Source organism: Athene noctua, chromosome 1, assembly GCF_965140245.1.
Source record: "Athene noctua chromosome 1, bAthNoc1.hap1.1, whole genome shotgun sequence".
Taxonomy (NCBI): domain Eukaryota; kingdom Metazoa; phylum Chordata; class Aves; order Strigiformes; family Strigidae; genus Athene; species Athene noctua.
The window spans coordinates 198,597,999-198,619,321 of NC_134037.1; the positions used below are offsets into that span (position 1 = coordinate 198,597,999).

At 41.9% G+C, this 21,323-nt stretch overlaps 1 protein-coding gene across 1 annotated transcript; it reads right to left on the reverse strand.

Annotated features, from left to right (window-relative positions):
• Positions 1-594: 594 nt before the first annotated feature.
• On the reverse strand, positions 595-20,527 carry LAMP1 (lysosomal associated membrane protein 1). Its single transcript, XM_074909957.1, has 9 exons — positions 20,346-20,527; positions 10,884-10,999; positions 9,393-9,606; positions 9,125-9,286; positions 5,357-5,574; positions 3,581-3,703; positions 2,567-2,636; positions 2,226-2,396; positions 595-1,603 (listed from the first exon to the last, which is right to left on the reverse strand). Exons 1-9 carry the CDS (start codon positions 20,521-20,523, stop codon positions 1,464-1,466), a joined length of 1,392 nt encoding a protein of 463 aa, XP_074766058.1. The 5' UTR covers positions 20,524-20,527; the 3' UTR covers positions 595-1,463.
• Between the last annotated feature and the right edge of the window lie 796 nt (positions 20,528-21,323).

The following is a 21,323-nucleotide window of genomic DNA, read 5'->3' on the forward strand; positions in this document are numbered from 1 at the left end:
CAAAATCCACAGTTTCTAGATACCTCTGAGGTTCAAAGTGTCTTTGGCCAGCCAGTTCTCCTTGTCAGCAGCAGTGTTCTGTGCCTTGGTTCCTGCCCTGCATAGTTGGCATTGTTAATATCTCAACATTACTGCAGGAGGGGGTCAGGGAAGTTTTAAACAAAAAAGTTCATTTCCAGCACATTACAACACACAATGCTCAGCAGTCATGCATTTCCTACTCTGTGGTAAGAATCCAACTTTAAAACATAAGATGTCATTTACACAGTCCTTATACCAAGCAAGTGATACTTAGCAGGGCAGATCAATATACTGACATTTCTCAATGAGTGGCAGTTTAATGGAAGAGTTAACTTCTTCAGATCTCAGGTTACTGATACACAGAAGCTTTACCTGTTTCCAAGCACAAAGTCCAAAACAAGGAACTGTTCTGAAGATGCACAGTTAAGCCTCACCTTTGTGCCAGAGAAAAAACACTTCTTTAACACAACTCCATACTAAGGATTGTTTAAAGCTTCCCAAGTAGAGCCAAACCACAACCTTAGCACTTAGCAAACAGTCAAACATGTTTCAGTGATCAGAAACACTAAGATATACAGAAAAAAAGTGTCTTTATTAGCATTGTTACAGGCAATGCATACATAAGAACTGATCCTTAAAGTGTACAACCCCCAGCCAAGTTTAAAGCAAGAGAATCAGCAGATTGAGATCTATATTGTACACATGTGAAGTAACAGGATCTCTCTGGACCTTCCAACAGAATAGACTGAAATCACTTTACAAAAAAAGTAAATAAAAATAACACCCATTTTAAAAAAGTACCAGCTCCTAACAAGCTGGTGTAGCATCAAAAATATCAAACAAGGGAGTTGTCCAATCATTAAAGAGTTCCTGTAAGGTTGGAGTATTGCGTTGTTCACACCCTGCATGTGCCAGGCATTGAGTTTAAAGCTAAGTAAAAAATACACACCTAAGAGACAAGGTGGAATTTAGATTTTAAGTTTCAATTTTGTCAGTTGTTACTAAACTTTAAATGCATCATCAGTATAATTAACATCATCACTGGATGGCAGCAGTACAAAGAACTTTTTCCCTTTGTTAAGAATTCTGAAATCGAGTCAGTGTGAATTAGCAACATCCCTCTCTGGAATCTTTAGCTGACATGACCTTATGCCAATTCCAAAAAAGCACCCTTAAAAACTTTTCACTTGTTTCTAAGTGGGTAAATATTTTAACTAGTTAGCAAAATTAAACACCAGAATTTTCAGAAGTTATTTTTGTGCATAGTTAAATGCTGCAAGATGATTTCACATTTAATAAAGCAGACTTTAAAGAAGAAGCAATTTGCAAGAAAAGGTGTTCCCTTACAATATCAATCTCAGCTCAGGGGAAATGTGTGGGGTGTTTTTTTTCCCAGCCTCTTGCAATTGCTTTTCATCTACACTGAATTTTAGTGCAAGTCATTAAATTGTTTGATATCCAGCATGGCTCCTCTTTCTGCCAATCAAGTAAGCAATCAAGACAATGAGAACAAGACCAGCAAGGGCTGCACCAACTATTATAGGAATCAGCATGTTATTTTCATCCAGTTGACACTCTTCCACTGAAGAGAGAGAAAAAGATCCATGTTAGGCACCCATGCAGCAACAGATGGCTATAGCCAGAACTTCAAGCTTCTGCACTCAGCACATAGATAAAACTGGCTCAAGTTAACTTCTAGCTTAGCTTGCCAACAACCAAAAGGAAGCCAAGTCAGGATGAGGTCTTTCTAGTACTAGTTGTATATACAATATGAAGATTTATAATCATTGCTGCCTTATCAAGAGCTGTTACTGTTGGACACAGGCTTAGCCATCAGATCGAGTCCTCCCCTAGCTCCTTTGCTTTAACCAGTCCCAAAGGACAGGGTTCACTAAAAGAGTCAGGAACTTCCCAGAACTCTGCCCCTTTCATACAACTGTCCATGCACAGTTAGGACAGAAAGTTAACATTCTTCCTTAACTCTTCTCTGGACCACAAGGAACAAGTCCTAGTTATTTCAAAGCTTTTTACATACTTCTTGCACTAGCCTCAACTCAGATATCAGCCCCCATATCATCTGCAGTTGGGAATGCAGAGACTAAGCGTAGCACCCACAAGCTGACATTTGACTACAGAATATTATGTTAACATCAAAGTGTGCTTCACAAATCTTTGGTTCCCCCTGCAAAATGTAAACCTCTTACCTGCCCCAAATTTGTCTCCATCAATCTTGAAAACCTGAATCTGAACATTAAATACATTGACAAGGGTGTCATTTGTGACCTGGAGGTTCTCCTCTGCACTGCACTTGTAGGAGTTCCCTACTGTAGCTCTCAGGTCACTCATGCTGTTGTTCGATGCTTCAAACTTTGGAACTGTGGAAGAGAAAGTGTTATTACAAAATCCTGAAGAGCAGGAGCTGTAAGCTCATAGAGCTTAAATTTGATACGTTCATTCCCAACATTTCTAACATGTTATTTAATGGAGGCAACCTTGAATATTTATACAAGTAGTGACTGAAAGCAGACTTCATAAAAGTCCTTACCTTTTGCTTCAGAAGGCAGAGTCGTGCTTACATTCAAACCTTGCAGGAAGAATTTTTCAGTACTTGCATTCTTTAAAAAAAAAAAAAGAAACCAGTAGTTGTCATTTAAGTTACTGATGTACAACGTAAGCTGTTAACATTTGGGTTCAATTCTGCATGCATTTTGAGAAAGGTTTTCAAAGGATGGTCCACAATTTGGATTAGCATCCAAAGGAAGAGCTTAGGTGCACTCTAGGGGAGAACAGTTACAGAAGATATGCACCTTTGGGAAAGCTACTTTAGGGGAGGGAAGGGGGGACTGTCACCCCTCAGACTGCTGACTTGACTTCCACACTACAGGCACAGCCCCCTCATGCCTTAACCAGGCTGCTGCAATGATCTCACCTGTGCTACAGATACAGCTTTAAAGCAGCTTGGTACCCCACAGAGATGTGGGGAGTCATTTAATAGCAACAGGTCAAGGTGGTCACATTTAATCAATCTCACAAGTATTAGAAGGAGCATGAAGCTCTAACACAGTGGATTTGGTCCTCAAGGGTCCACAGCTCTAATACAGCACTGGGGCAGGACTGTGGGAAACAGCATTCTCAACCATCATAGAAGACCATAAAACAAGCACACATGGTCCTTGGGCTGGACACAGAGTATTAATGAAGATTTAAATCCAGTTCTGGACTTGTACAATTAGATGAAATACCTACTTGTCATAAGCTGTTCACAGTTTGGGCAAGAAGCTTTAGAGAGTCGGCAATATAATCTTAAAAGAAATCCCCATTCCAAACAAAATACATTTCTGTGTATACATACATGTGTGTGCATACATACACATACATATTATTTCCTCCTAATGGTTACCAAGTATTAAAACCTCTAAATCCTAGTATTAAAAAAATAAAGGAATTATTTATTCCCCTCCCTGTCATTGCATCTTTTTTTCTCTTGTAGTTGTCCCGATTAGTTTTCCCCACATGAGAAGTCCTGCAGGCCCTATACATGCTGTCTAGAGATTCTTACCAATGCAAAGTGGAAGATAACCCTTGTTTTCTCAAAAGTCAGATTCAGGAAGGCAGACGTATTGTCACATGTCCCAGAAAAAGTTGTATTATGTGGTATGAAATTCAGCAAATCCAAACCCATCTGTGAGAGAAGAGGACCAGTTATGGCATTTGAAGAGACTAACATATCACCACACATTCAGTCAACTTCTAGCTTGCCTGTACTCACGCACACAGTGCTGTATTTGCCCACACGTTACAGACACCGGGGCAGATACGTGTGCCAGTTAGAGGCTGGCGTACACTGCACCCGAGTTACCAGGCTGGCACAGAGAACAAAGAGCACCCAAACATCTTTGGTCCTAGCAGCTTAAGAAAAAACATGAATAACCACCACTACACAAGGGGCAACAAGCTGTAAAATACCACTTTGCCATAATGAAGAGGCAATCAAGGGAACCACCTGTAAGCACAATCATCTTGCAAGTCCCTTCAGATCAAAATGCTTTAGATTTGACCATGGTACATGATTTTATACCATCCTGTATCTGCACAAGGCCGTGAGTTAAATGCACTTGCCAAACGATCAAACAGAAACCTCTTCAGTAGCTCTAAGCTGATCCTCATGTGACTTTGGAAAACCTGTTTGCCACCTCCTCCCTGGTCACTGCACTACAGATCAGCTGTTCCAGCAGAGCTAGAATGCCATGCTACAGAACACAGCTTAGGGAACTTCACACAATTAAAGGTGGCTAAAACACAGCTGCCACCAGCACCAGCTACTGTACAGCCACACATCACCTCTCAGTGCTCATGATTTTACTTCAGTCATCATCATCATAAATGCAATAGATTCCTCTGCACCACAGCATTAAGCAGCTAAATCCTACAGCGATACCACCCTCCTCACACACCAGGTCCTTCCTCACTGATATCCAACTTAAACAACACAAAAGCTGCCATAATTTGTTTGCCAATGCCCGTCCTCCTTACCTCAGATTAAACCACAGGCTAGGAAAAGGCAGATTGTGATCAAAGGTCCTCGTAACAAAGCTTCATGGAACATAAAGTTCTGCTGACCCTTGGTTTCTGTTTCCTGTTGAGGGCTTTCAGCCATCCCTTTGGGATCACTCCTCAAGGCTTTGCCTTACCAGTCAGCAGGCAACAGGTTTGTCCATGAGGCCAGCAAGCTCAGCTTTGCATCAGCAACACAGGGGAAGAACCTGTGCCAGAGCTGGATCTTACATAAACCATGTACCATTCTTGCTGTTAAAATCAGCCACCAAGTAGCTCTTAAGCATTAAAGTCAAACCCAAGCCTCTTTGGTGAGGGCTGGAAATTAAGTCACAAGCCTGGCCAGTTTTACAGTAGTAACGATTTTCCCTTCTAATAGTCATTCACGGATTTCATTCAGGTGCCTCACACCAAATTCCTGTATTTCGTTTAACAGTTTAAATATATTTAGATGGCATCTTTGATATGATAACAGGATTCCCCCTACTCGTATCTTGATAATTTTTACTGCTTCTGTGGAATAGCCGCATACACGTACTGGATTTGACAGACAAGTTTAGTACTCTCACTGAATGAAAAAATCTTTCATGACCAATTTCAGTAGAATAGAACTATTGAAATTGTCACTAGTCTAGTCCAAGTTAAGAAATTCAAATAAAGGACAAACATGGACAAACACCACAAAGAACTGGGATTTTTAAAGAAAAAAGTTAGTCTATAATAGTTTACCAAGTCTTCCCCAAAGTAGTAATCTTAAGGCTTTGAAGAAAAAAAAAAGTACCTTTCCATCTTTTTTTGGATAGGTGATATTAAGCTGTAACCCCATGTAGGCCAGTACACAGGTTCCATTTGGACCAGTCACATTGTATTTCCCAACTGCAGGATTTGGGGGTGATGCAGTTGGTGCTGGGCTAGTTGTTGGAACCTGGCTAGTAGTCTGTTTAGGAGTTGTAGGCGCTACAGCAGTAGTTGAGACCATATCTTCAGCACATTCGGTCTCTGGAGAGAAAGGAAAACAGTCATTATCAAACAAAATGAAGCTGTGGGATGATTTACCTTTTTAATCCTCAAGGGAAAGGAGGACACAATTTCAAGTATTTTCCTAATAGAAGATAATTAAAGCTTAGGAACACAATGGTAAAGCACTACCTAAACTCTTGTCACAAAGTCTGAGACACTTTAAAGCCTGGCATGTGAAAGTGACCCCTCTGCTGTTGTTTACAGAAGTTCACAGTGACCACACCTACTTGCACTCATGCCAGTCATTTCACTTTGCCATCAAGTCAGGATAAATCAGATACTGCTACACTGACAGAGCCAGCATTCCTGCCGAACATTCACAGCAGGGCTGAGTACCCCTCAGGTGCTCTGGGCACTCGTGGGCTAGAGGCAGAGGAACAGTTCTCCTGCCCACTGGTAAAAGTGGTCTCCCAAGAGATGTGGTCTCCCTGCCCTCCTCAGTTACACTACCAGGTGGTGAGATCCTCTTGTTACTATTTTGCCAATACTCGTCATAACATTAAATACTGCTGGACCCCCCAAGTCCTCACAGCAGTGCTGTGACTCTTCTATCCTTAACAAAGGAATTCCAAAACGCTGTTGCTTGTGGCAAAATTTCAGCTATGTCCTTTTCCCATCCATCCTCCCTTTCGTCCTGCATTAGCAGCCACCCACCACTGGTGGTACAAGGGTAAGTTCAGCAGCAACTTCCAAGGCAAAAGAAGAAACAACAAACTGACTCTGATTTTCCAAATTACTCAGAAACACCTGGCAGCAAGATCTGAACTTGATCTAGGAGCCAAGAAGATTCCTGCATTGAACATCTAAGCCAAAACCAAAGGTCACAGCAAAGTCATTACTATAGTAGAGGCTTCCATGTCCCAAGCCAAGGTCATCTCCACACGTCAGGGGTAACAGTTTACCACTTCATAAGGATGACAGCAACTGCAACAGCAGTCAATTCTGTCTCAAAGGGACTACTTCTAACATTTAATCCATATGTATCTTGCAGATACTAGATAACTTAAACAGCAATTTAATTTTTGATTATGGCTCAGAAAGAGGAACTTTAGTAACACCTTTTGAAGCTGGACTCCAACATAGCACGCTCTCCTATTTCTACATTTTTGGAAAGTCAAAGAACAGAGGGAGGTGGACAAATGGAGGAGTGACCCTATCTTTTGTAGGTGGATACTGGTCAGGTCCTAAAATGTGATCATTCCCTAATAAATAAACCAAACAGAAACGTTACTTGATACTTCAATGTAGAATTTCCCTCCATCTGCAAGACCTCAACACATAGAGCCTCTTACTCAAGTTGACAGAGATGGAAACAACCAAATCACTTTAAATGAAAGTTTGTCCTAGGTGGTGTCTTGGTACAGTATTTTTACTGGACTTATTTACAGAAGAGCTCCTAGTAACTCTTCAAGACAGATGTGAAGAGGAGTCAAATTCTTAAGTCTTTTTCTGACAGTTACAGGAAAGCAGCTGACAACACTACCAACAGATAAAATGAAACCCTCCTTTTCTTCAGAGCTGCAGATAATCACTACTGTAACCTCAGTCACTAACCTCTAGGTACACTGACAGAAGTTACCATTGCTAATGATATACAGATGCACTGAATACTGACTTCAGTTAGCCTTGCCCAGATCACCAGCAGAAATATCCTCTAATTAAAAAGTTGTAGGGAAAAAAAGTTAACGGAGAATTCCAGATCTAAAGTTTATCAATAACTAGCTGCCAAAAGGACAGGAAAAATCTCAAGTCTACAAGAATGGAAAAGAGGAACTGATCTGGAAAGAACAATGATTTCAGGGACAAGAAGATTTAAAAAAAAGGATACATTTTTAACCATCTGAATAAAAAAAAAAACAACAAGAGCTCATTGTGCTATAGGAATGGAAAAATAAAATAATCTGAGTGCAGACCCAAGAGAGTAATAAAAACTTAGGTATGATGACAATTTAAAGAAAAAAACTGTGCATGGCAGTATGGATAACAGGAATGCGGAAACAAAAAAACGAAACAAAAAGCTTGAACTCAGACCAGTGTTTATCCCACGATCACAGGAAATCATGTTTTTTCTGAGGCTCTGTAGTTTCATCAAGACAGTGGTACCATGGAGAAAAGCAGCTCTGGGGAAGTGATCATGGTAAATTAAAGCATTTACATTAGTCCAGAAAACAAAGCAAATACTGACAAACTTGTGCTGTGTAAGAAACACCCTCCAGAAATAATGCAATATTGAACTGTTTTAACCAAAGGACTATGTAAGAAGAGATAACAGGTGGTCTTAAAAGGAAGAGTATTACACAGTAGGGAGATTTTATTGAAGTTTTGTAGAAGTTAAAAACCAGCTTTTCCCAATATTATGGCTTATGTTCAAGCCTGCTGATATGAATGATAAGTGATCGGTTATCTGATGTAACTGGATTGAGGTATCATCTTAAAAAAAAAAGAGATAGTTCTAAAGATTGGAGTAATAGAATTAAGGGACCTTTTTTTAAATTACAAATGTAGGTCCGCATATTTGCTGCAAACTAGATCACTGAATGGAAAAGACTGATCTAGAGAATGATACGCACTGAAATCTGAGCCAGTCACGTGAGGCAGCCATAAAAGAAGTCAATGTCAGTATTACCATGCATCAGACAAGGTATTTTTCAGAGATACAGGACAAGGTAGAGATACTCCTGTAGAAGGCACCTGTTCAGTGTATCCATCCCATGCCAGCACTGACTACCCTAGTTTTTAAGAGATGTTTCAATTTAACAGGTGCACAAATAGGATTAACAGCATAAGTTCTGTATTTCCCAGAAGACTTCTTACTTGCCCCAAAAGGCAAAGACTTATCACTCCTTAAGATAGCATGGGTGATCAGTTTACACTGCTCTGTGTTTGAAGAGTGTGCCACAAAAGCAAAGGACACGAACACACCTTAAAGCAGTTTGTCAGAAGTAAAATTCCAAAATTCATTATAGCAGTAAAATTCCAAAATGCTTTTCAATACAAGCCATCAGGACAAAAAGTCGCTTTGTGACTGAGCCTGACAGAGAAAGAACAGTGTTACAGCTTACATAAAGCCTCCTGTAGGAAGATGTATGTATCTGCTCCCAACAGATCAGTTCTCTATTGTCTGCCACTATATCACTAATTTTCCCCAGAGCACACAGTAACTAGTTCAAATTACTTTGGTAGAGGCATAATACTTGGAAGTCATCAGATACTTCTTAAACTAGGATTTTGGGCATGTGCCCAGTTGACCTACTGCAGCAGAGGTTTACACCCATACTGATGAACAGAAGGAGTGTTCCCTAATACCTGTACAAAACCCATGCGAACACTGAGCTGTCTTCTAGTCATGAATGCTGACACCCCTACAGAGAAAACCTGAAGCAGGTTCATTTATGTCAAAAGATGCTGCTATTAGAGCTGCAGATCCAGTTTGTACCTGCCTAAATATGATTATCAGGACTTGAAAAGAAATAATCTATTATTGGAAATATTAGCTCACCAAGTACATTTTCTGCTACAAGATACCTACTGTTCATACTGAAAGTGCCATTTGTGAGATAGGCTTCCAAAGTAACATTGCTAAAAGTAATGTTTACGTTCTTCATGTTGACATCCTTGGAGCTGATGCATCTGTATTTTGTGCCCACATATGCCTGAATAATAGTTTTATGTGATACTCTCTTCACTTCTCCTGCAAAAAGATTACATTGCATTAGTATGAACCAGTATTTACAGAAACAAATCAGTATTACATCTCTAAAGGTTAACACAATGAGAACAGGAAGTTTTCACCTTACCTGCAGTTGAATTATGGAATAAAGTTGCATCTGACAGATTGTAGTGGAAAACTAGCTCTTCGACTTGGTACTTGTTTGCAAGTTCTGAGAAATTCAGGCTTAATGAATGTCCTGCTCCAAAACCCAATACCAGAACAGGATGAGATGTGTTACCGCTACCACATGAGCTCTGTGGCTCTACTGTAGCATTTTGTGGAAGAAAAAAGTGTGCGAACTGTGGGGCAGAAAACAAAACATGTAAATGGGATGATGTAACAGCTTTTCCTTACTGCCTTCTAATATCCTATGAAAATGTTGTAAACATACAGCTGACATTCATACATGCTGTAAGATTTCTACTTATATACCTGTATATAACAAGTAGCATGTTACTGGCACTCAGATTTCTAAGAATATTGCTCTCAAACTTGAGGATAAAATGGTACATACTCACAGCATCTCAGACTTTTCCCCCCTAAACTAGCACTATGAATTTGCAGGTACTTTTGTACTAGGTGACTCAAATCTGGCAAACTCTGGACATATGAAAACGGAGAGAAATTAAGCTTTGCTTCTTGTAGCACAATGAGCAAGAACTAAAGCAAATGGTACAACCTACATAGTTTGGCTATAATATAAAATATAATAAATATAATAAAAATATATAAAATGAGTTTATTACATATTGAGAAGTAATGTGGTACCTGAAGACCAATACAACGTTTACTGGTAAATTTTGAGCTTCCTGCTTACAAGAAGAAACAGGGAAAAGCATGTTATAAAAGCATTCACCTCTGAATGCAAACTCGTACACCAGTATCAGCAGGATCTCAGACCTAATTTTTTTAATCTTGCATTACACTGATGGCTAGAAAAAAAAAATCTTCAATAAGAGTGCCTCAAAACATGCAACTGCATGAGATTATAAATAATCCATAATTCCTGTTCAGCAGTGAAGGCAGCCAAAAAAGTAAACTGAAAAGCAGAGTATTTATAAATAAAAGTTCTTAGCTTTCCATTAACAGGCTTTTGTTGTTAATATGGAACAACCTGTAAGCACTGCACTAGACTGTAAACATGCTGAAATCTACAGATTTGCTAAATGAGAAGACCACAGATTTCAGGGAAGTTTAAAAGCTAGGCTTAGTTCAGATCTAGTCCATCTAAGTATGACCAAGTTCATCAAAAGATGCTTGGTAGCATTTTTGCCTTCAAGTCACAGTGAAAGCCATTCTAGCTACCAATAGGACTGGTGTGGAACTTCAGCCACAACAGCAATTTCACACATGACTGTTTGTGATGGTTTCAGACAGCCTTAACCCTATTGTTTAATTAGAGGAAGCATCAGTAATACAGAAAAGTTGATGCAACATGACAGAGGGGGGAAATCTTTGCTGAAGCAGTTTTTCGATGCTTAAATATTTGTCCAAAGTTTAAATACCGTGGACATGCAGAAATACCACACATTTTATAAATACAAGTTAGAGACTACCAGTGAGATAATGCCCTTACCTCTTTTTGCCCCCTGCTCTTGTATTCCACTGAGAAGGCTACAGTCATATCAGCGATTATGCAGACCTTACCACTTGAATCTTTCACCTCAAATGAAGAGGAAGCCTGTAAAAAGCCTGTTAAGAATGACAAGTGGTTAACTAGGTTTCACGTAAATTTTTATTTTTGATCCCAAAGAGACAAATATGTACAACTGTACATTTTGGGAGTACATCCTAAACAGCAGCTGAGTTTGGAAACCTGGGCATGAACAGTCTCTATACTAGCTTCAACATCACTAACACAAAGAGGACAAACTGAACACCCCATTTATAGAAAGACAAAGCCACCCAAACCAAAACTGTTAACATGTTGGGTCCTCAGAGGGTAAGAAAATCTTGCAACAAACACCAGTTATACTGTTCAAGGCAGCTAACCAGTGTTCACCCTACACAGCAACCATTTAGCAAGCTTCAGCCTGAACTGACTGCATATTTGATCCTCCATGCCTACAGCACTCAGCCTTCCCCCCGCGGCACACCATGCAGCCTTCATTCCCACTGTACCAGGACACTCAGCTGTACATGCACTGAATGCAGCATTTAGAAACCTTGGACTGACTGCAGATGTTTTAAAGGGACTGCCAAAAATAGCATGATGGAACATGCCACCCTTGCCAGGAGAACTTCTCTTTACTGTTATCACGCTCTCTGCACTTGAGAGGATTGCAGCCAAGACCTTGACACAGACTGAGGTTATGTTTTTGTGACTGGTTTATGCTAACCTCAGACCTGACAGCTTTTCCCCCCACTTGCTCCCCTACACCCCAGCACTCAGAGCACTAGTACAACCAACCACACTATTACTGACTTAATAGGGTAAGAACATGTGGCAAGAGGAGCGCAGAATCATCCTTCCTGACAGCAGCACGGACTTAGACCAGCATCCACTGCCAATGAAGCTTCACCTAGGGGATGTGTTGCAGCAGGCTGGATACAGCCAGAAAGCTGATTATCTCATACTTCATTTGCAATAAGGGTGAACTGGACAGTCCTCCTGTATCTGAAATCATACCAAGGTGATCCAGGTCCTTTATCGTAGAGCACTTGATTTTTCTGATTCTCAGTTTGTCACATCTGAAACAAACCTCACAGCAAAAACCCTGCACCATTTTCATGGTAGCATTTTATCAGCTTGCATTTGCAGCAACTTGTCTTGCAGAAAGCCTGATAAAAAAAGCAGCTGCAAGACATAAACCAATATCTCAAGCTATTAAGCTTTAAAGAGTCAAACATGCTAATCCATTCAACTGCTGATACAGCAAAAAAGATCCAGCTGAAGGGTTATCCATTAACTAGCTTCTCTCCCCCAAAAGTTTTCAAAAAGTACCAATTTGAAAACTTTTCACTACAAAACTATGGTATGTACAATTGTATGAAGACAATTATTAAGAAGAATTGGACTTTTGTCAAGTGAACTTTGGTAGAAGGCACTTCAGTTGTAGGAACACATTGGAAACAAGTTCTCTGGCACTCAGCCTTTTCCCTTGTTGCCTTCCCCTTAGCAACAATATATCCTCCCCCAGCACCAAAGTGGGCCAAAACTTAAACTGGAATTTATACACTTTACCCAGCTGTTTAAAGAGACTAGACTTGAAACCAGAGCTAGTCAGAAGAAAGAAACTGCTTAAGAATGGATAGTGTAGAAAACTGGTACTTCAAAGCAAAACTGTCCTACCTTTGCCTTTATGTCCAGCTCAGTGCTCATTAAGGAACATATATTCACAAAGAAAATGTTATTTATTGCAGTTCAGAGCAGTACTATAAACAGTCAACGCTCCTCCACATGGAAGTTTCAATTTGCAAAGTTTCCTTCAATTTGAATTTACATCTGGAACTTGTTTACATTTTACCCAAGCACTTCTTTTCTCAAGAGCAAGCTGCTTACGCTTTCCTGAAGATTTTTAGCACAGCATAGAGTCAGGGAAGAAGAGTCCATGGCTACTTGAACTAACACTACCAATGGAAAATGTGCTAGAAGTAAAATTTTCACCGTGCATGCTGACGCTCTTGTTTGATAGCTATTAAAAACGCTGGCAATTTTAGAGCTAAAAATAAATAATAGGCAGTAAAAGAATGAAAGAAGAAAAAAATCAGTTTAAAAAAGAAATGCGGGGGGGGGGGGGGGGAAGACTGAAAAGCAATTAAGAAAAATTTTGCTGACCTGAAGGAAAATGTGACAGACCTGTCCGTTACAGAACAAAAGACAGCACAGAGGTACCAGAAAGCACCAAATGAAAGACAGATTCTGGGAATGAAGAGGTGACAAATCACCCTCAGCAAGTTTAATTAATAGAGAACAAAGGGGAATGAACAAGCAGTAAAAAATACCACCTCATAAGTACTAGATTTTTGTGAGGTTAAGTTCACACCATGATACAAAACCTGATTTTGTTAGCGTGGAACAAACACTATGAAACCCCATTCCTTAAGAATGGATAGTGTAGAAAACTGGTACTTCAAAGCAAAACTGTCCTACCTTTGCCTTTATGCAAAGGTTCAGCAGTTGCTGGGTTTGCAGCGTTGGAGATGAGACAGACACATCCAGCACAAGACACTGAGCTGTCCTCGAAGCAGCAAGAAAGCTGTTTCACCACAAGTAAGCCAGTGTGCACAAGGATGGCGATCAGAGCAAACACTGTGCTGCAGCATCATCTTCTCCCATGGTCTTGGAGAAATGCAGATGAAACATTAAGGGACGTAGGGGCAAAGAAAATTTAGAAAAAAAAAACCACTGAAAAACAAATCAAGACACTAAAGGAAAAAAGGTCCTGCCTACTCTTTGCTCCAGCCAGTTTAAGGCAGAGGAAGAGCTCGCTGGGTTTTGCAGGAAAGCAGCTGTTGAGTTTGTGAAGGCAGTTTCAGTGTAGACTAGTGATTAATGCATGAATCATCACCAGCCCACAAATAGTAAGAGCCTACAGTCAAAATGTCAAGAATACAGAAAAGCAAACTGATGTTGAATCAATCTGTCCTGCGAATATTTCTAATTAAGTTACATAAAGTATTGCTCAATTTTTGTCATGGTGTATCTAAAAGTTGAGAATATTGCTTGTACTTCTCATAACAATATCATTCTTTGATATTTAAAAAAGCCTGATACAACCTCCAGTTTCTTAACTTCAGACTTGAAATGCTCTTGATAAACTGCAGTGTCCTATTTGACAACTACCTGCACTAGAGCAAGTGCAGTACTACAGATTTACACCACTGAAGAGCTCCTAGACTTTTCAATAACAAAAAGTAAGTTTTGTGAAGTTCATTATTCACTTGGCTGGAAATACTACACATATCTAGTAGAGGAACCATCAAAAATGTACTCACATGAAAAATTTCACTTAGTTCAGATGCTTCCTCTGTACTCCAATAGGTTTTGGAAAAGGGTTGCTTACATATTCTAGCTGCATGTTTTCAACTGAAAATCATAAGAAAAAAATCTATCACCTCTTGCCTCATTTCTGAAATTATAGCTTCATGCAAGAAAAGATGAAGTTAAAACAGCTAGATATGTCACTGGAATTAAATCCAGCACCCTTCCTTACCTAACAGACCTACATCAAAAAAACCCAAGCAGATCATATTAACACTGAAATACAATAAACAAGTCAATCAAAACAAAGACTTGCTTGGTTATATAACGATCTATCTTAAAGAAATCTAACTCAAAAAGTTTGTTTTAAACTGAAAACTACTAAGCTAACAAAACCATCTAGCATATTTGAACAACCTAAATCTTTTGAATGTGGCTCTTAGAATGGCTTTGACCACACAAAGATGCTTCCGGGTTTCAACCTTTTTATAACTGAAATCCTGGTAGCCAAGCACAGCTACCTTTGGGTTACTCTGCCACATAATGGAAACCTGCTAAGGGAGAAAGATGAATGGTTGATGTGCTTTAAAAAAGCAAGCATATAGTAACGGCAATTGTTTACACTGCTTGCAAAGAGGACTTCAGTTACTGTAGTTAATGATTTACTTTGTCTCCAGTCTTTATTAGAAACATGGGACACCGACAATACAGATTTCAAACACAAAAGCTATTTAGTACAACTTGGATTTCATTACTATAGTCAAGTTTTCTTCCTCCCTCTTGAAAGAAAGGACAACAAGCCATCCAAATCTACCTGGGCACATATTCCACATCAGTAGTTTAAGTGGATGGGACTGTTTGCGATCACACTGAGTGACTATGGCATGAGGGAGGAAAACTATGGCTGCAGCATAGCCCAGCTAACTGCTCCCCACAAGCACTGCAACAGCAGTTCAGAGTGTCACACCCACAGCCTGGTCATACACATCAAAGACTCTCCTCGGCTACAGCCTACCCTGTAATTGCTGTGCAGCACTACTCAGAAGGTGCTTGCTGACTGACACTGGCACTACACAATCATTCTGTACCTACACCACAGCACTACTGCGCTGCCCTGCACCTTTGCCCAGGTGTTCTTAGGGTACACGGCAGCGAACACCGCTATCTATGGGGCATTAATCCGAGGAGATAAAAAATGCTGGTTGTCATCTAAAGAAGGTTTATTTTCTATTGTACATGTGAGCAGAAGTGCCCAGTAATTTATTCAATCTGATGGCTTGGAAGGATCCTGTCAGCTCAGTGTCATTTTGTGAACAAAGTGCTGACCTTCATCACCACTTCAGACTCCTAAATATATGCCAGAGAAGAAAACAGAAAAATCCCTGAGGAGTTATGCTCTCCTCTAACCACTTGTCTCCCAATGTAAGCACCACTTCCCAGAGGGACACCTGGTACAAGTCCTTTCTCAGCAAACAAAGTCAAGATCACTTGCTTAGGATCCATGATCTATACTACCTTGGGATAGTACAGAAAAAGCAAGAACTTAAAATATTTTTTGAAAGATCACACTATTTACTAATCCTAACATTTCTGGGGAACAACTGAAAGCAGGAAAATCCTTTGACAGACTTGATGTACAAGCCACTCTGCATGAGACAATATGGTCTTCATAAAATTATGAGTTATACTTACCTGTCACCAATGAACTCAGAAGACTGAACACTGGCTACCTGGAAAGCATTGTAGAGAAAGACAAGGCTGGACTCACTTCAGGTGCTGTTGGACACACTTGAATACAAACGCAGTGGCAGAAAGGGGAAACAGCTTTATTCAAGGATGGATGAGAGTACTTTAGGGGAAAAGAGAATCAGCTGCACTTGTGCAGATGCAGCACCTGATTATATCAAGTGCCTGATCCAGCCCTACAAGATGCACTTGCCAACAGAAACAAATTCACACAGTCTCAGATTATGTTTTTGATATTCTTGATTTTTGTTAAGGCAGTAAACATTTTGTTTCTCAATTCAAGTTTGCAGATTAATAACCTCTGTCTTTATAAGCAAATTTATAGAAGTACAAAAGCAGTGTAAAGGAAAAGCTATTTAGCAGCCATACACTTGCCACTTGGCCGGCAAATTGCACAACCGCATCAAGTTCGGTCACATGAAGCTTCTTTATGGTTTCCTATCTAGAGGAAGTAAGTCTTGGGATAGCTCTACAGAAGCTGATTACATGAGTCCACTGGGAGGTCTGAACTTGGGTGGCTAGACCCTTTTCAGCATTCACACAAGTCCATTTTGTACTTGCTCTGGTTTGAGCTGCTGTATCATATCACACAACTAACACACATCCTTCAAGGTAGGTGGCAGACCCAAACAAGCTGGAAACCCCTTTTTGGAGGAAGGAGCACTGTGTTGACAATTTAAAGATAAAGCCTCCTCAGAGGAGAGCACATTGGAAAAAAGATAATAAACCAACTGCCTGAGTAAATCCACTCTCTTAGTCCTATTGAAAAGAGAGTAGACCTCACCCACATCAAGGAAAGTAAAGACAAACTGGCATTCCCATATTACACAGACTGAATTCTACCTTGTTAAGAAATAAGAAGCCATTTAAGTTTATACAATAAAAGTATACATATAAAGTGTGGACTACTGTGCTCAAGCCTGAGCACTGGAGAGGGAACAGCTAGACAAGGGCCCACTGTGCAGAGCTGAACCACATTTGAAACTGTACTCTACTATCAAGGTGCTACTAACACTCTTACACTTTGAATTACAGTAGAAAAACAGTAGTACTGGCAATCAGTGGTGCTGTCAAGTGACAGAAGGTTAAGAGACTGTTGCCCTCAGATTGAAAGGAACACCAGTCCATCTTGAAGTCAGATGCAAAAAAGACATGGAAGCCTGATTTACCAAAACATAAAGTGTATTTTAAAATATGTAATTCAGAATTAAGATAATGCAATGAAGTGTTCAAATAGACATGTTAACTACTGCCACTCACACACCCAAAAGGGTCTCCTGCCAAGCTCAAGAGAATAAATACCAGGAAATCCATTATGGCACCAAGCTTTCTTAAGCAATTTCTAAATAATTCCAAATAATCGTGTCTGACTTGAGAGAAAAGACAAACTGTTGCAGTCAAGCTGCAACAAGCAAAGGCGAGGAGTGTCTTCTTAGTGCTAGAAATACATTATCTTTAAGACATAGAAATGCTTAACAGAGATAACAGTAGCTAACTTCTCAATAAAATATCCATCTTTTATTTGAGTAGGGTTGCTCTGTACCTAGAGGCAGTTCTTCAGTTTATTGTCTGCTACTGATTAGAAAACATCCTATTCAATACAGAACAATCCAGAAGCAGGTTACACCAAAAACGAAACTTCCCAGTCAGCCTGAACAGGAACCTAGGGAGCGTATCTCAAAAGTAGCATGTCAGGGAGCCTGCGGAATTCTTACTCAGCAAGTAAGAAGTTATTTTACAAGTCAGAAAAGCTACTGAAGTCAAAGCTGAGTAACCTATCACCTGGTGACAGGCTTGGGATTAACACACAAATTCAAATCCTTAGAGTCCGTGTCAAGACACTTAAGCAATCAAGCAAACACTTTGTTAAGGGCAGCATTTGGTAAACCAACATTTCAAAAGTCACACAACATGAAAGCAGTTATATTTTGTGAAAACTAATTTGTACTCTCAGTTCCACACAGCTAGCAAATGCCAAAACTGAAGAAAACAATACAACAAATCAGTCATTGGCTGGAATTAATTATCCAAGTTTCTCTCAACTATCCCTACATTGGTAGCAAGGTTTGAAATTCCCCTTTAGACTAGAGTTGTGCAATAGAAACACGTGAATTATGCGTCAATAGCCCCGAAATGGCATCACACTACGTTTATTCAAACTACTTTTTCCTTCCCCTATAGTGAATCCATGTCTGACTCTAAACTTAGATTTTTAGAAATGTTTTCTCTGATGTGTTTGTGTTTCAGTAAGGAAAAAACTACAGGTGCTCTAGGACTCAAAGAGCATAAGCAGCTCTGACCCACTGTGCTCAAAAACAGACAAGCATAATCTTCCTCCATAATTCAAAAAGCAGCAGCTAAGTTTGAACAGAGGTACTTCACTTCCCGTACCCCTCCATTCCCTGTATTTATAACTGTACTACCTATTTTTTTTTTAATTCCATATACACATTTGATACTTGTGAGGAAATTCATCACGAAATACTTAATGCTGACATGAAATATTTAGCTTAGTGCTTGCTGTTCAGTGTGAATGGAGAACTGAAAAGCTAAGTGAGGTATTCTGGAGGAAAAAAAAAATAAAAATCTTCTATTGTCCCAAAATCAAGGCATTGCCAAACAAGCTTTCACATCTGACCCACCCATGCTAATCCTTCAGCCTCTTGTGATCATTACCTTATCCTTAGTGTTCACTCAGATGACTAAAAGGTTGTAAACGAGCATCTAAAACTCCTCTCTTCTCATTATCTCATATTCTTCTCCCCTCACTACCCCCCAAGCCCCACACTCTGGCAAGAGAGGGTGGCTATCTGTACCCCAAGAAGGGATCCCTATTTGCACCACAAAGTCTTCCCCTGAGATTGTAGGATGAAGTTATGTAGAAACACCCAGCTACTAGTCACAGGTACAAAGCCCTGATTGTCACTAGTTACGCTAGTAAAATAAACTGTTGCCTCAGCTGCAGGAATCTAATACACTTTACATGCCAGAAAGTGACAAAGCTAATGCACTGAATTATGTTTGTAACTGCTAATTAAGCAGGGGAAGACTGCTAAAGGCCCAGAAAACAGTATCTGTAGTACCATTTAAAAACTACACAGGCTGATCAGAAAGCAAACAACAGCAATTCTTTATTTAAGTCGTAACTATATTAAACAAGCTACACAAAGAATTCCCACTATAACACCAGTTCAATGCTACTGAAGTTGTCAGTCCTAAAAAGCAAGTCTAACAGCACTGTAAGTCACTGTGCTTGTAAAGCTAGATATTTCAACTGCTCAGTGCCCCTTGTGAGTGACATCTTTCAGGCTCAGTAAACTGAACTACTGTCAACAATGATAACGTTATTTAATGCCAAAGTTAAGAGTTTCAAAGGGTGTCAATCTCCAGAATTATGGCAGATAACCGTTCTCAACTGCTGCTTCATTTGTGCTAGCTGCTGAAGCAGTTTCCTTTGCTGCCAAAGCCACATTTCAGAAACTTGATACCGTGTCGCGTGATGTGGCTTTCAAGTAAAGAAAGCTAAAGCAAGGTAGTTATCAGTGAACAAGCAAGAAACACTTCCTCATAAAACAGTCTTACTGCACTAACAAACCTCATCAAGGCACTAAAATCCATTCCAGCAACATTTCAGCTGTCACTCAGGATACGGCAGGGTGAAAGCCAGCAGTGAAGGGAGCATTACACGCGCTATAGAAGAGTTACTTATAGAACCATAAACAGGTTTAGGCTGAAAGGGACCGTAAGGATCATCAAGTTCTGACCCCCAGCCTCCTATTTCCTAGCAATGACATCAGTAGATCCTGCGCTTCCATGCCTCGTGAGAGGTAAAGGCGTATTTTCCGGTTCTCCCCGTAGCGCTGTCCCTACATCCCGAGCAGATGTTTAAAGGAGCGTTCCCGGGCGCCGCACGGTTCTCCCCGCCAAGCACCGCCGCTGCCGCCTTCCCTCCGTCCTTGCCCTCGTACCTCCGGCAGCTGTCAGGGGCCCCCGGCCGCCGCAGGGGCCCGGTGCAGGGAGGAAAAGGGATGACCTCCCCAAAGGACCCGCCGCAGCACAGCGGCCGGGGATCCCTGCGGGCGGACCTGCCCGGTCCCGTCCCCCCCCTCCCCCGACCGGGCCGCGGCCCGGCCCCAGCTGGGTGTCACGCCGCCGCCCCCGGCAGGCCCAGGACCCACCGGGTCAGAGTCGCCGCCCCGGAATGGCAACAGCAGGTGGGAGCCGGCGGGCGGGTTTCCAGTTACAGCCGGCGCGTAGGTGCCGCGTCCAGCGCCGCCGGCCCCGGGGCCGCCCCGGGCCGCAGCGACCACCCCCCCACCCCCCTACCGCCGGGCACCACAGGCCGCGGCCGCCCCGCCCCCTCCTTACCGAGCAGGGCGGCCGCCGCGAGCAGCCGCCGCGCGCCCTGGGCGCCAGCCATGGCGGGGGATAAGGCGAGGCGGCACCGGCGGGAGCGCGGAGAAGGGGCGAGGGCGGCGGCGGCGGGGGGCGGCGGCGGCGGCAGCGCACCGCGCTCGGGAGAGTGGCGACGGCCCCGGCCGGTCATATGACTTCTGACGTCATCGGGCCCGCCCGGGCACTGTCACGTGACCCAGGCGCTCGAGAGAGGTGGGAAGGCTCTCGCGAGAGGAGGGGGCGGGGCTCCCCCGGCGGCCCCTGGGGCGGCTGCGGGCGGTCGGGGGGGCTGGAGCGGGTCCGCAGGGGGCAGGGCGGGAGCGCCGGGGCTGTTCAGCCTGGAGAAGAGAAGGCTCTGGGGAGGCCTTATAGTGGCCTTCCGGTACTGAACGGGGGCTGCAGGAAAGGTGGGGAGGGACTCTGCATCAGGGAGTGTAGTGATGGGATGAGGGGTAATGGTTTAAAGTGAAAGAGCATAGATTTAGATTAGCTGTAAGGAAGAAATTCTTCACTATGAGGTACTGCAACAGGTTTCCCAGAGAAGCTGTGGCTGCCCCCTCCCTGGCAGTGTTCCAGGCCAGGTTGGACGGGGCTTTGAGCAACCTGGGCTAGTGGAAGGTGTCCCTGCCCATGGCAGGGGTCTTTAAGGTCCCTTTCAACCCAAACCATTCTATGATTCTGAAATGTGCATGCAGGTGTACATGCACATACATGCACGGATAAATGTGTGAAAACATACTCGTGTGAAAGCAGGTGGGTGGCTCTGACACAGGCAAACGCAGAGGGAGCAGGCCTGTTCCCCAGTATAGGTGTGAGTGTCGTGTGTGTGTCCCTCACGCATCCTGCACACAGCCGTGGGGTGGCGGGTGCGTACATTTCCCCCCTGCAGGGGCACATGCACACTTTGTGTGGTAGCATGCAGAGGTACACACAGGTACAGAGGCACCATCG

Excerpts from the sequence above, each read along its gene's own strand:
- LAMP1 (XM_074909957.1), bottom strand. The coding sequence starts at position 20,523 with ATGACCGGCCGGGGCCGTCGCCACTCTCCCGAGCGCGGTGCGCTGCCG. Across the intron at positions 3,704-5,356 it reads ATCCAAAAAAAGATGGAAAG|ATGGGTTTGGATTTGCTGAA; the intron begins GTACTTTTTTTT and ends CTTCTCTCACAG. Across the intron at positions 2,397-2,566 it reads TCTGCCTTCTGAAGCAAAAG|TTCCAAAGTTTGAAGCATCG; the intron begins GTAAGGACTTTT and ends TCTCTTCCACAG.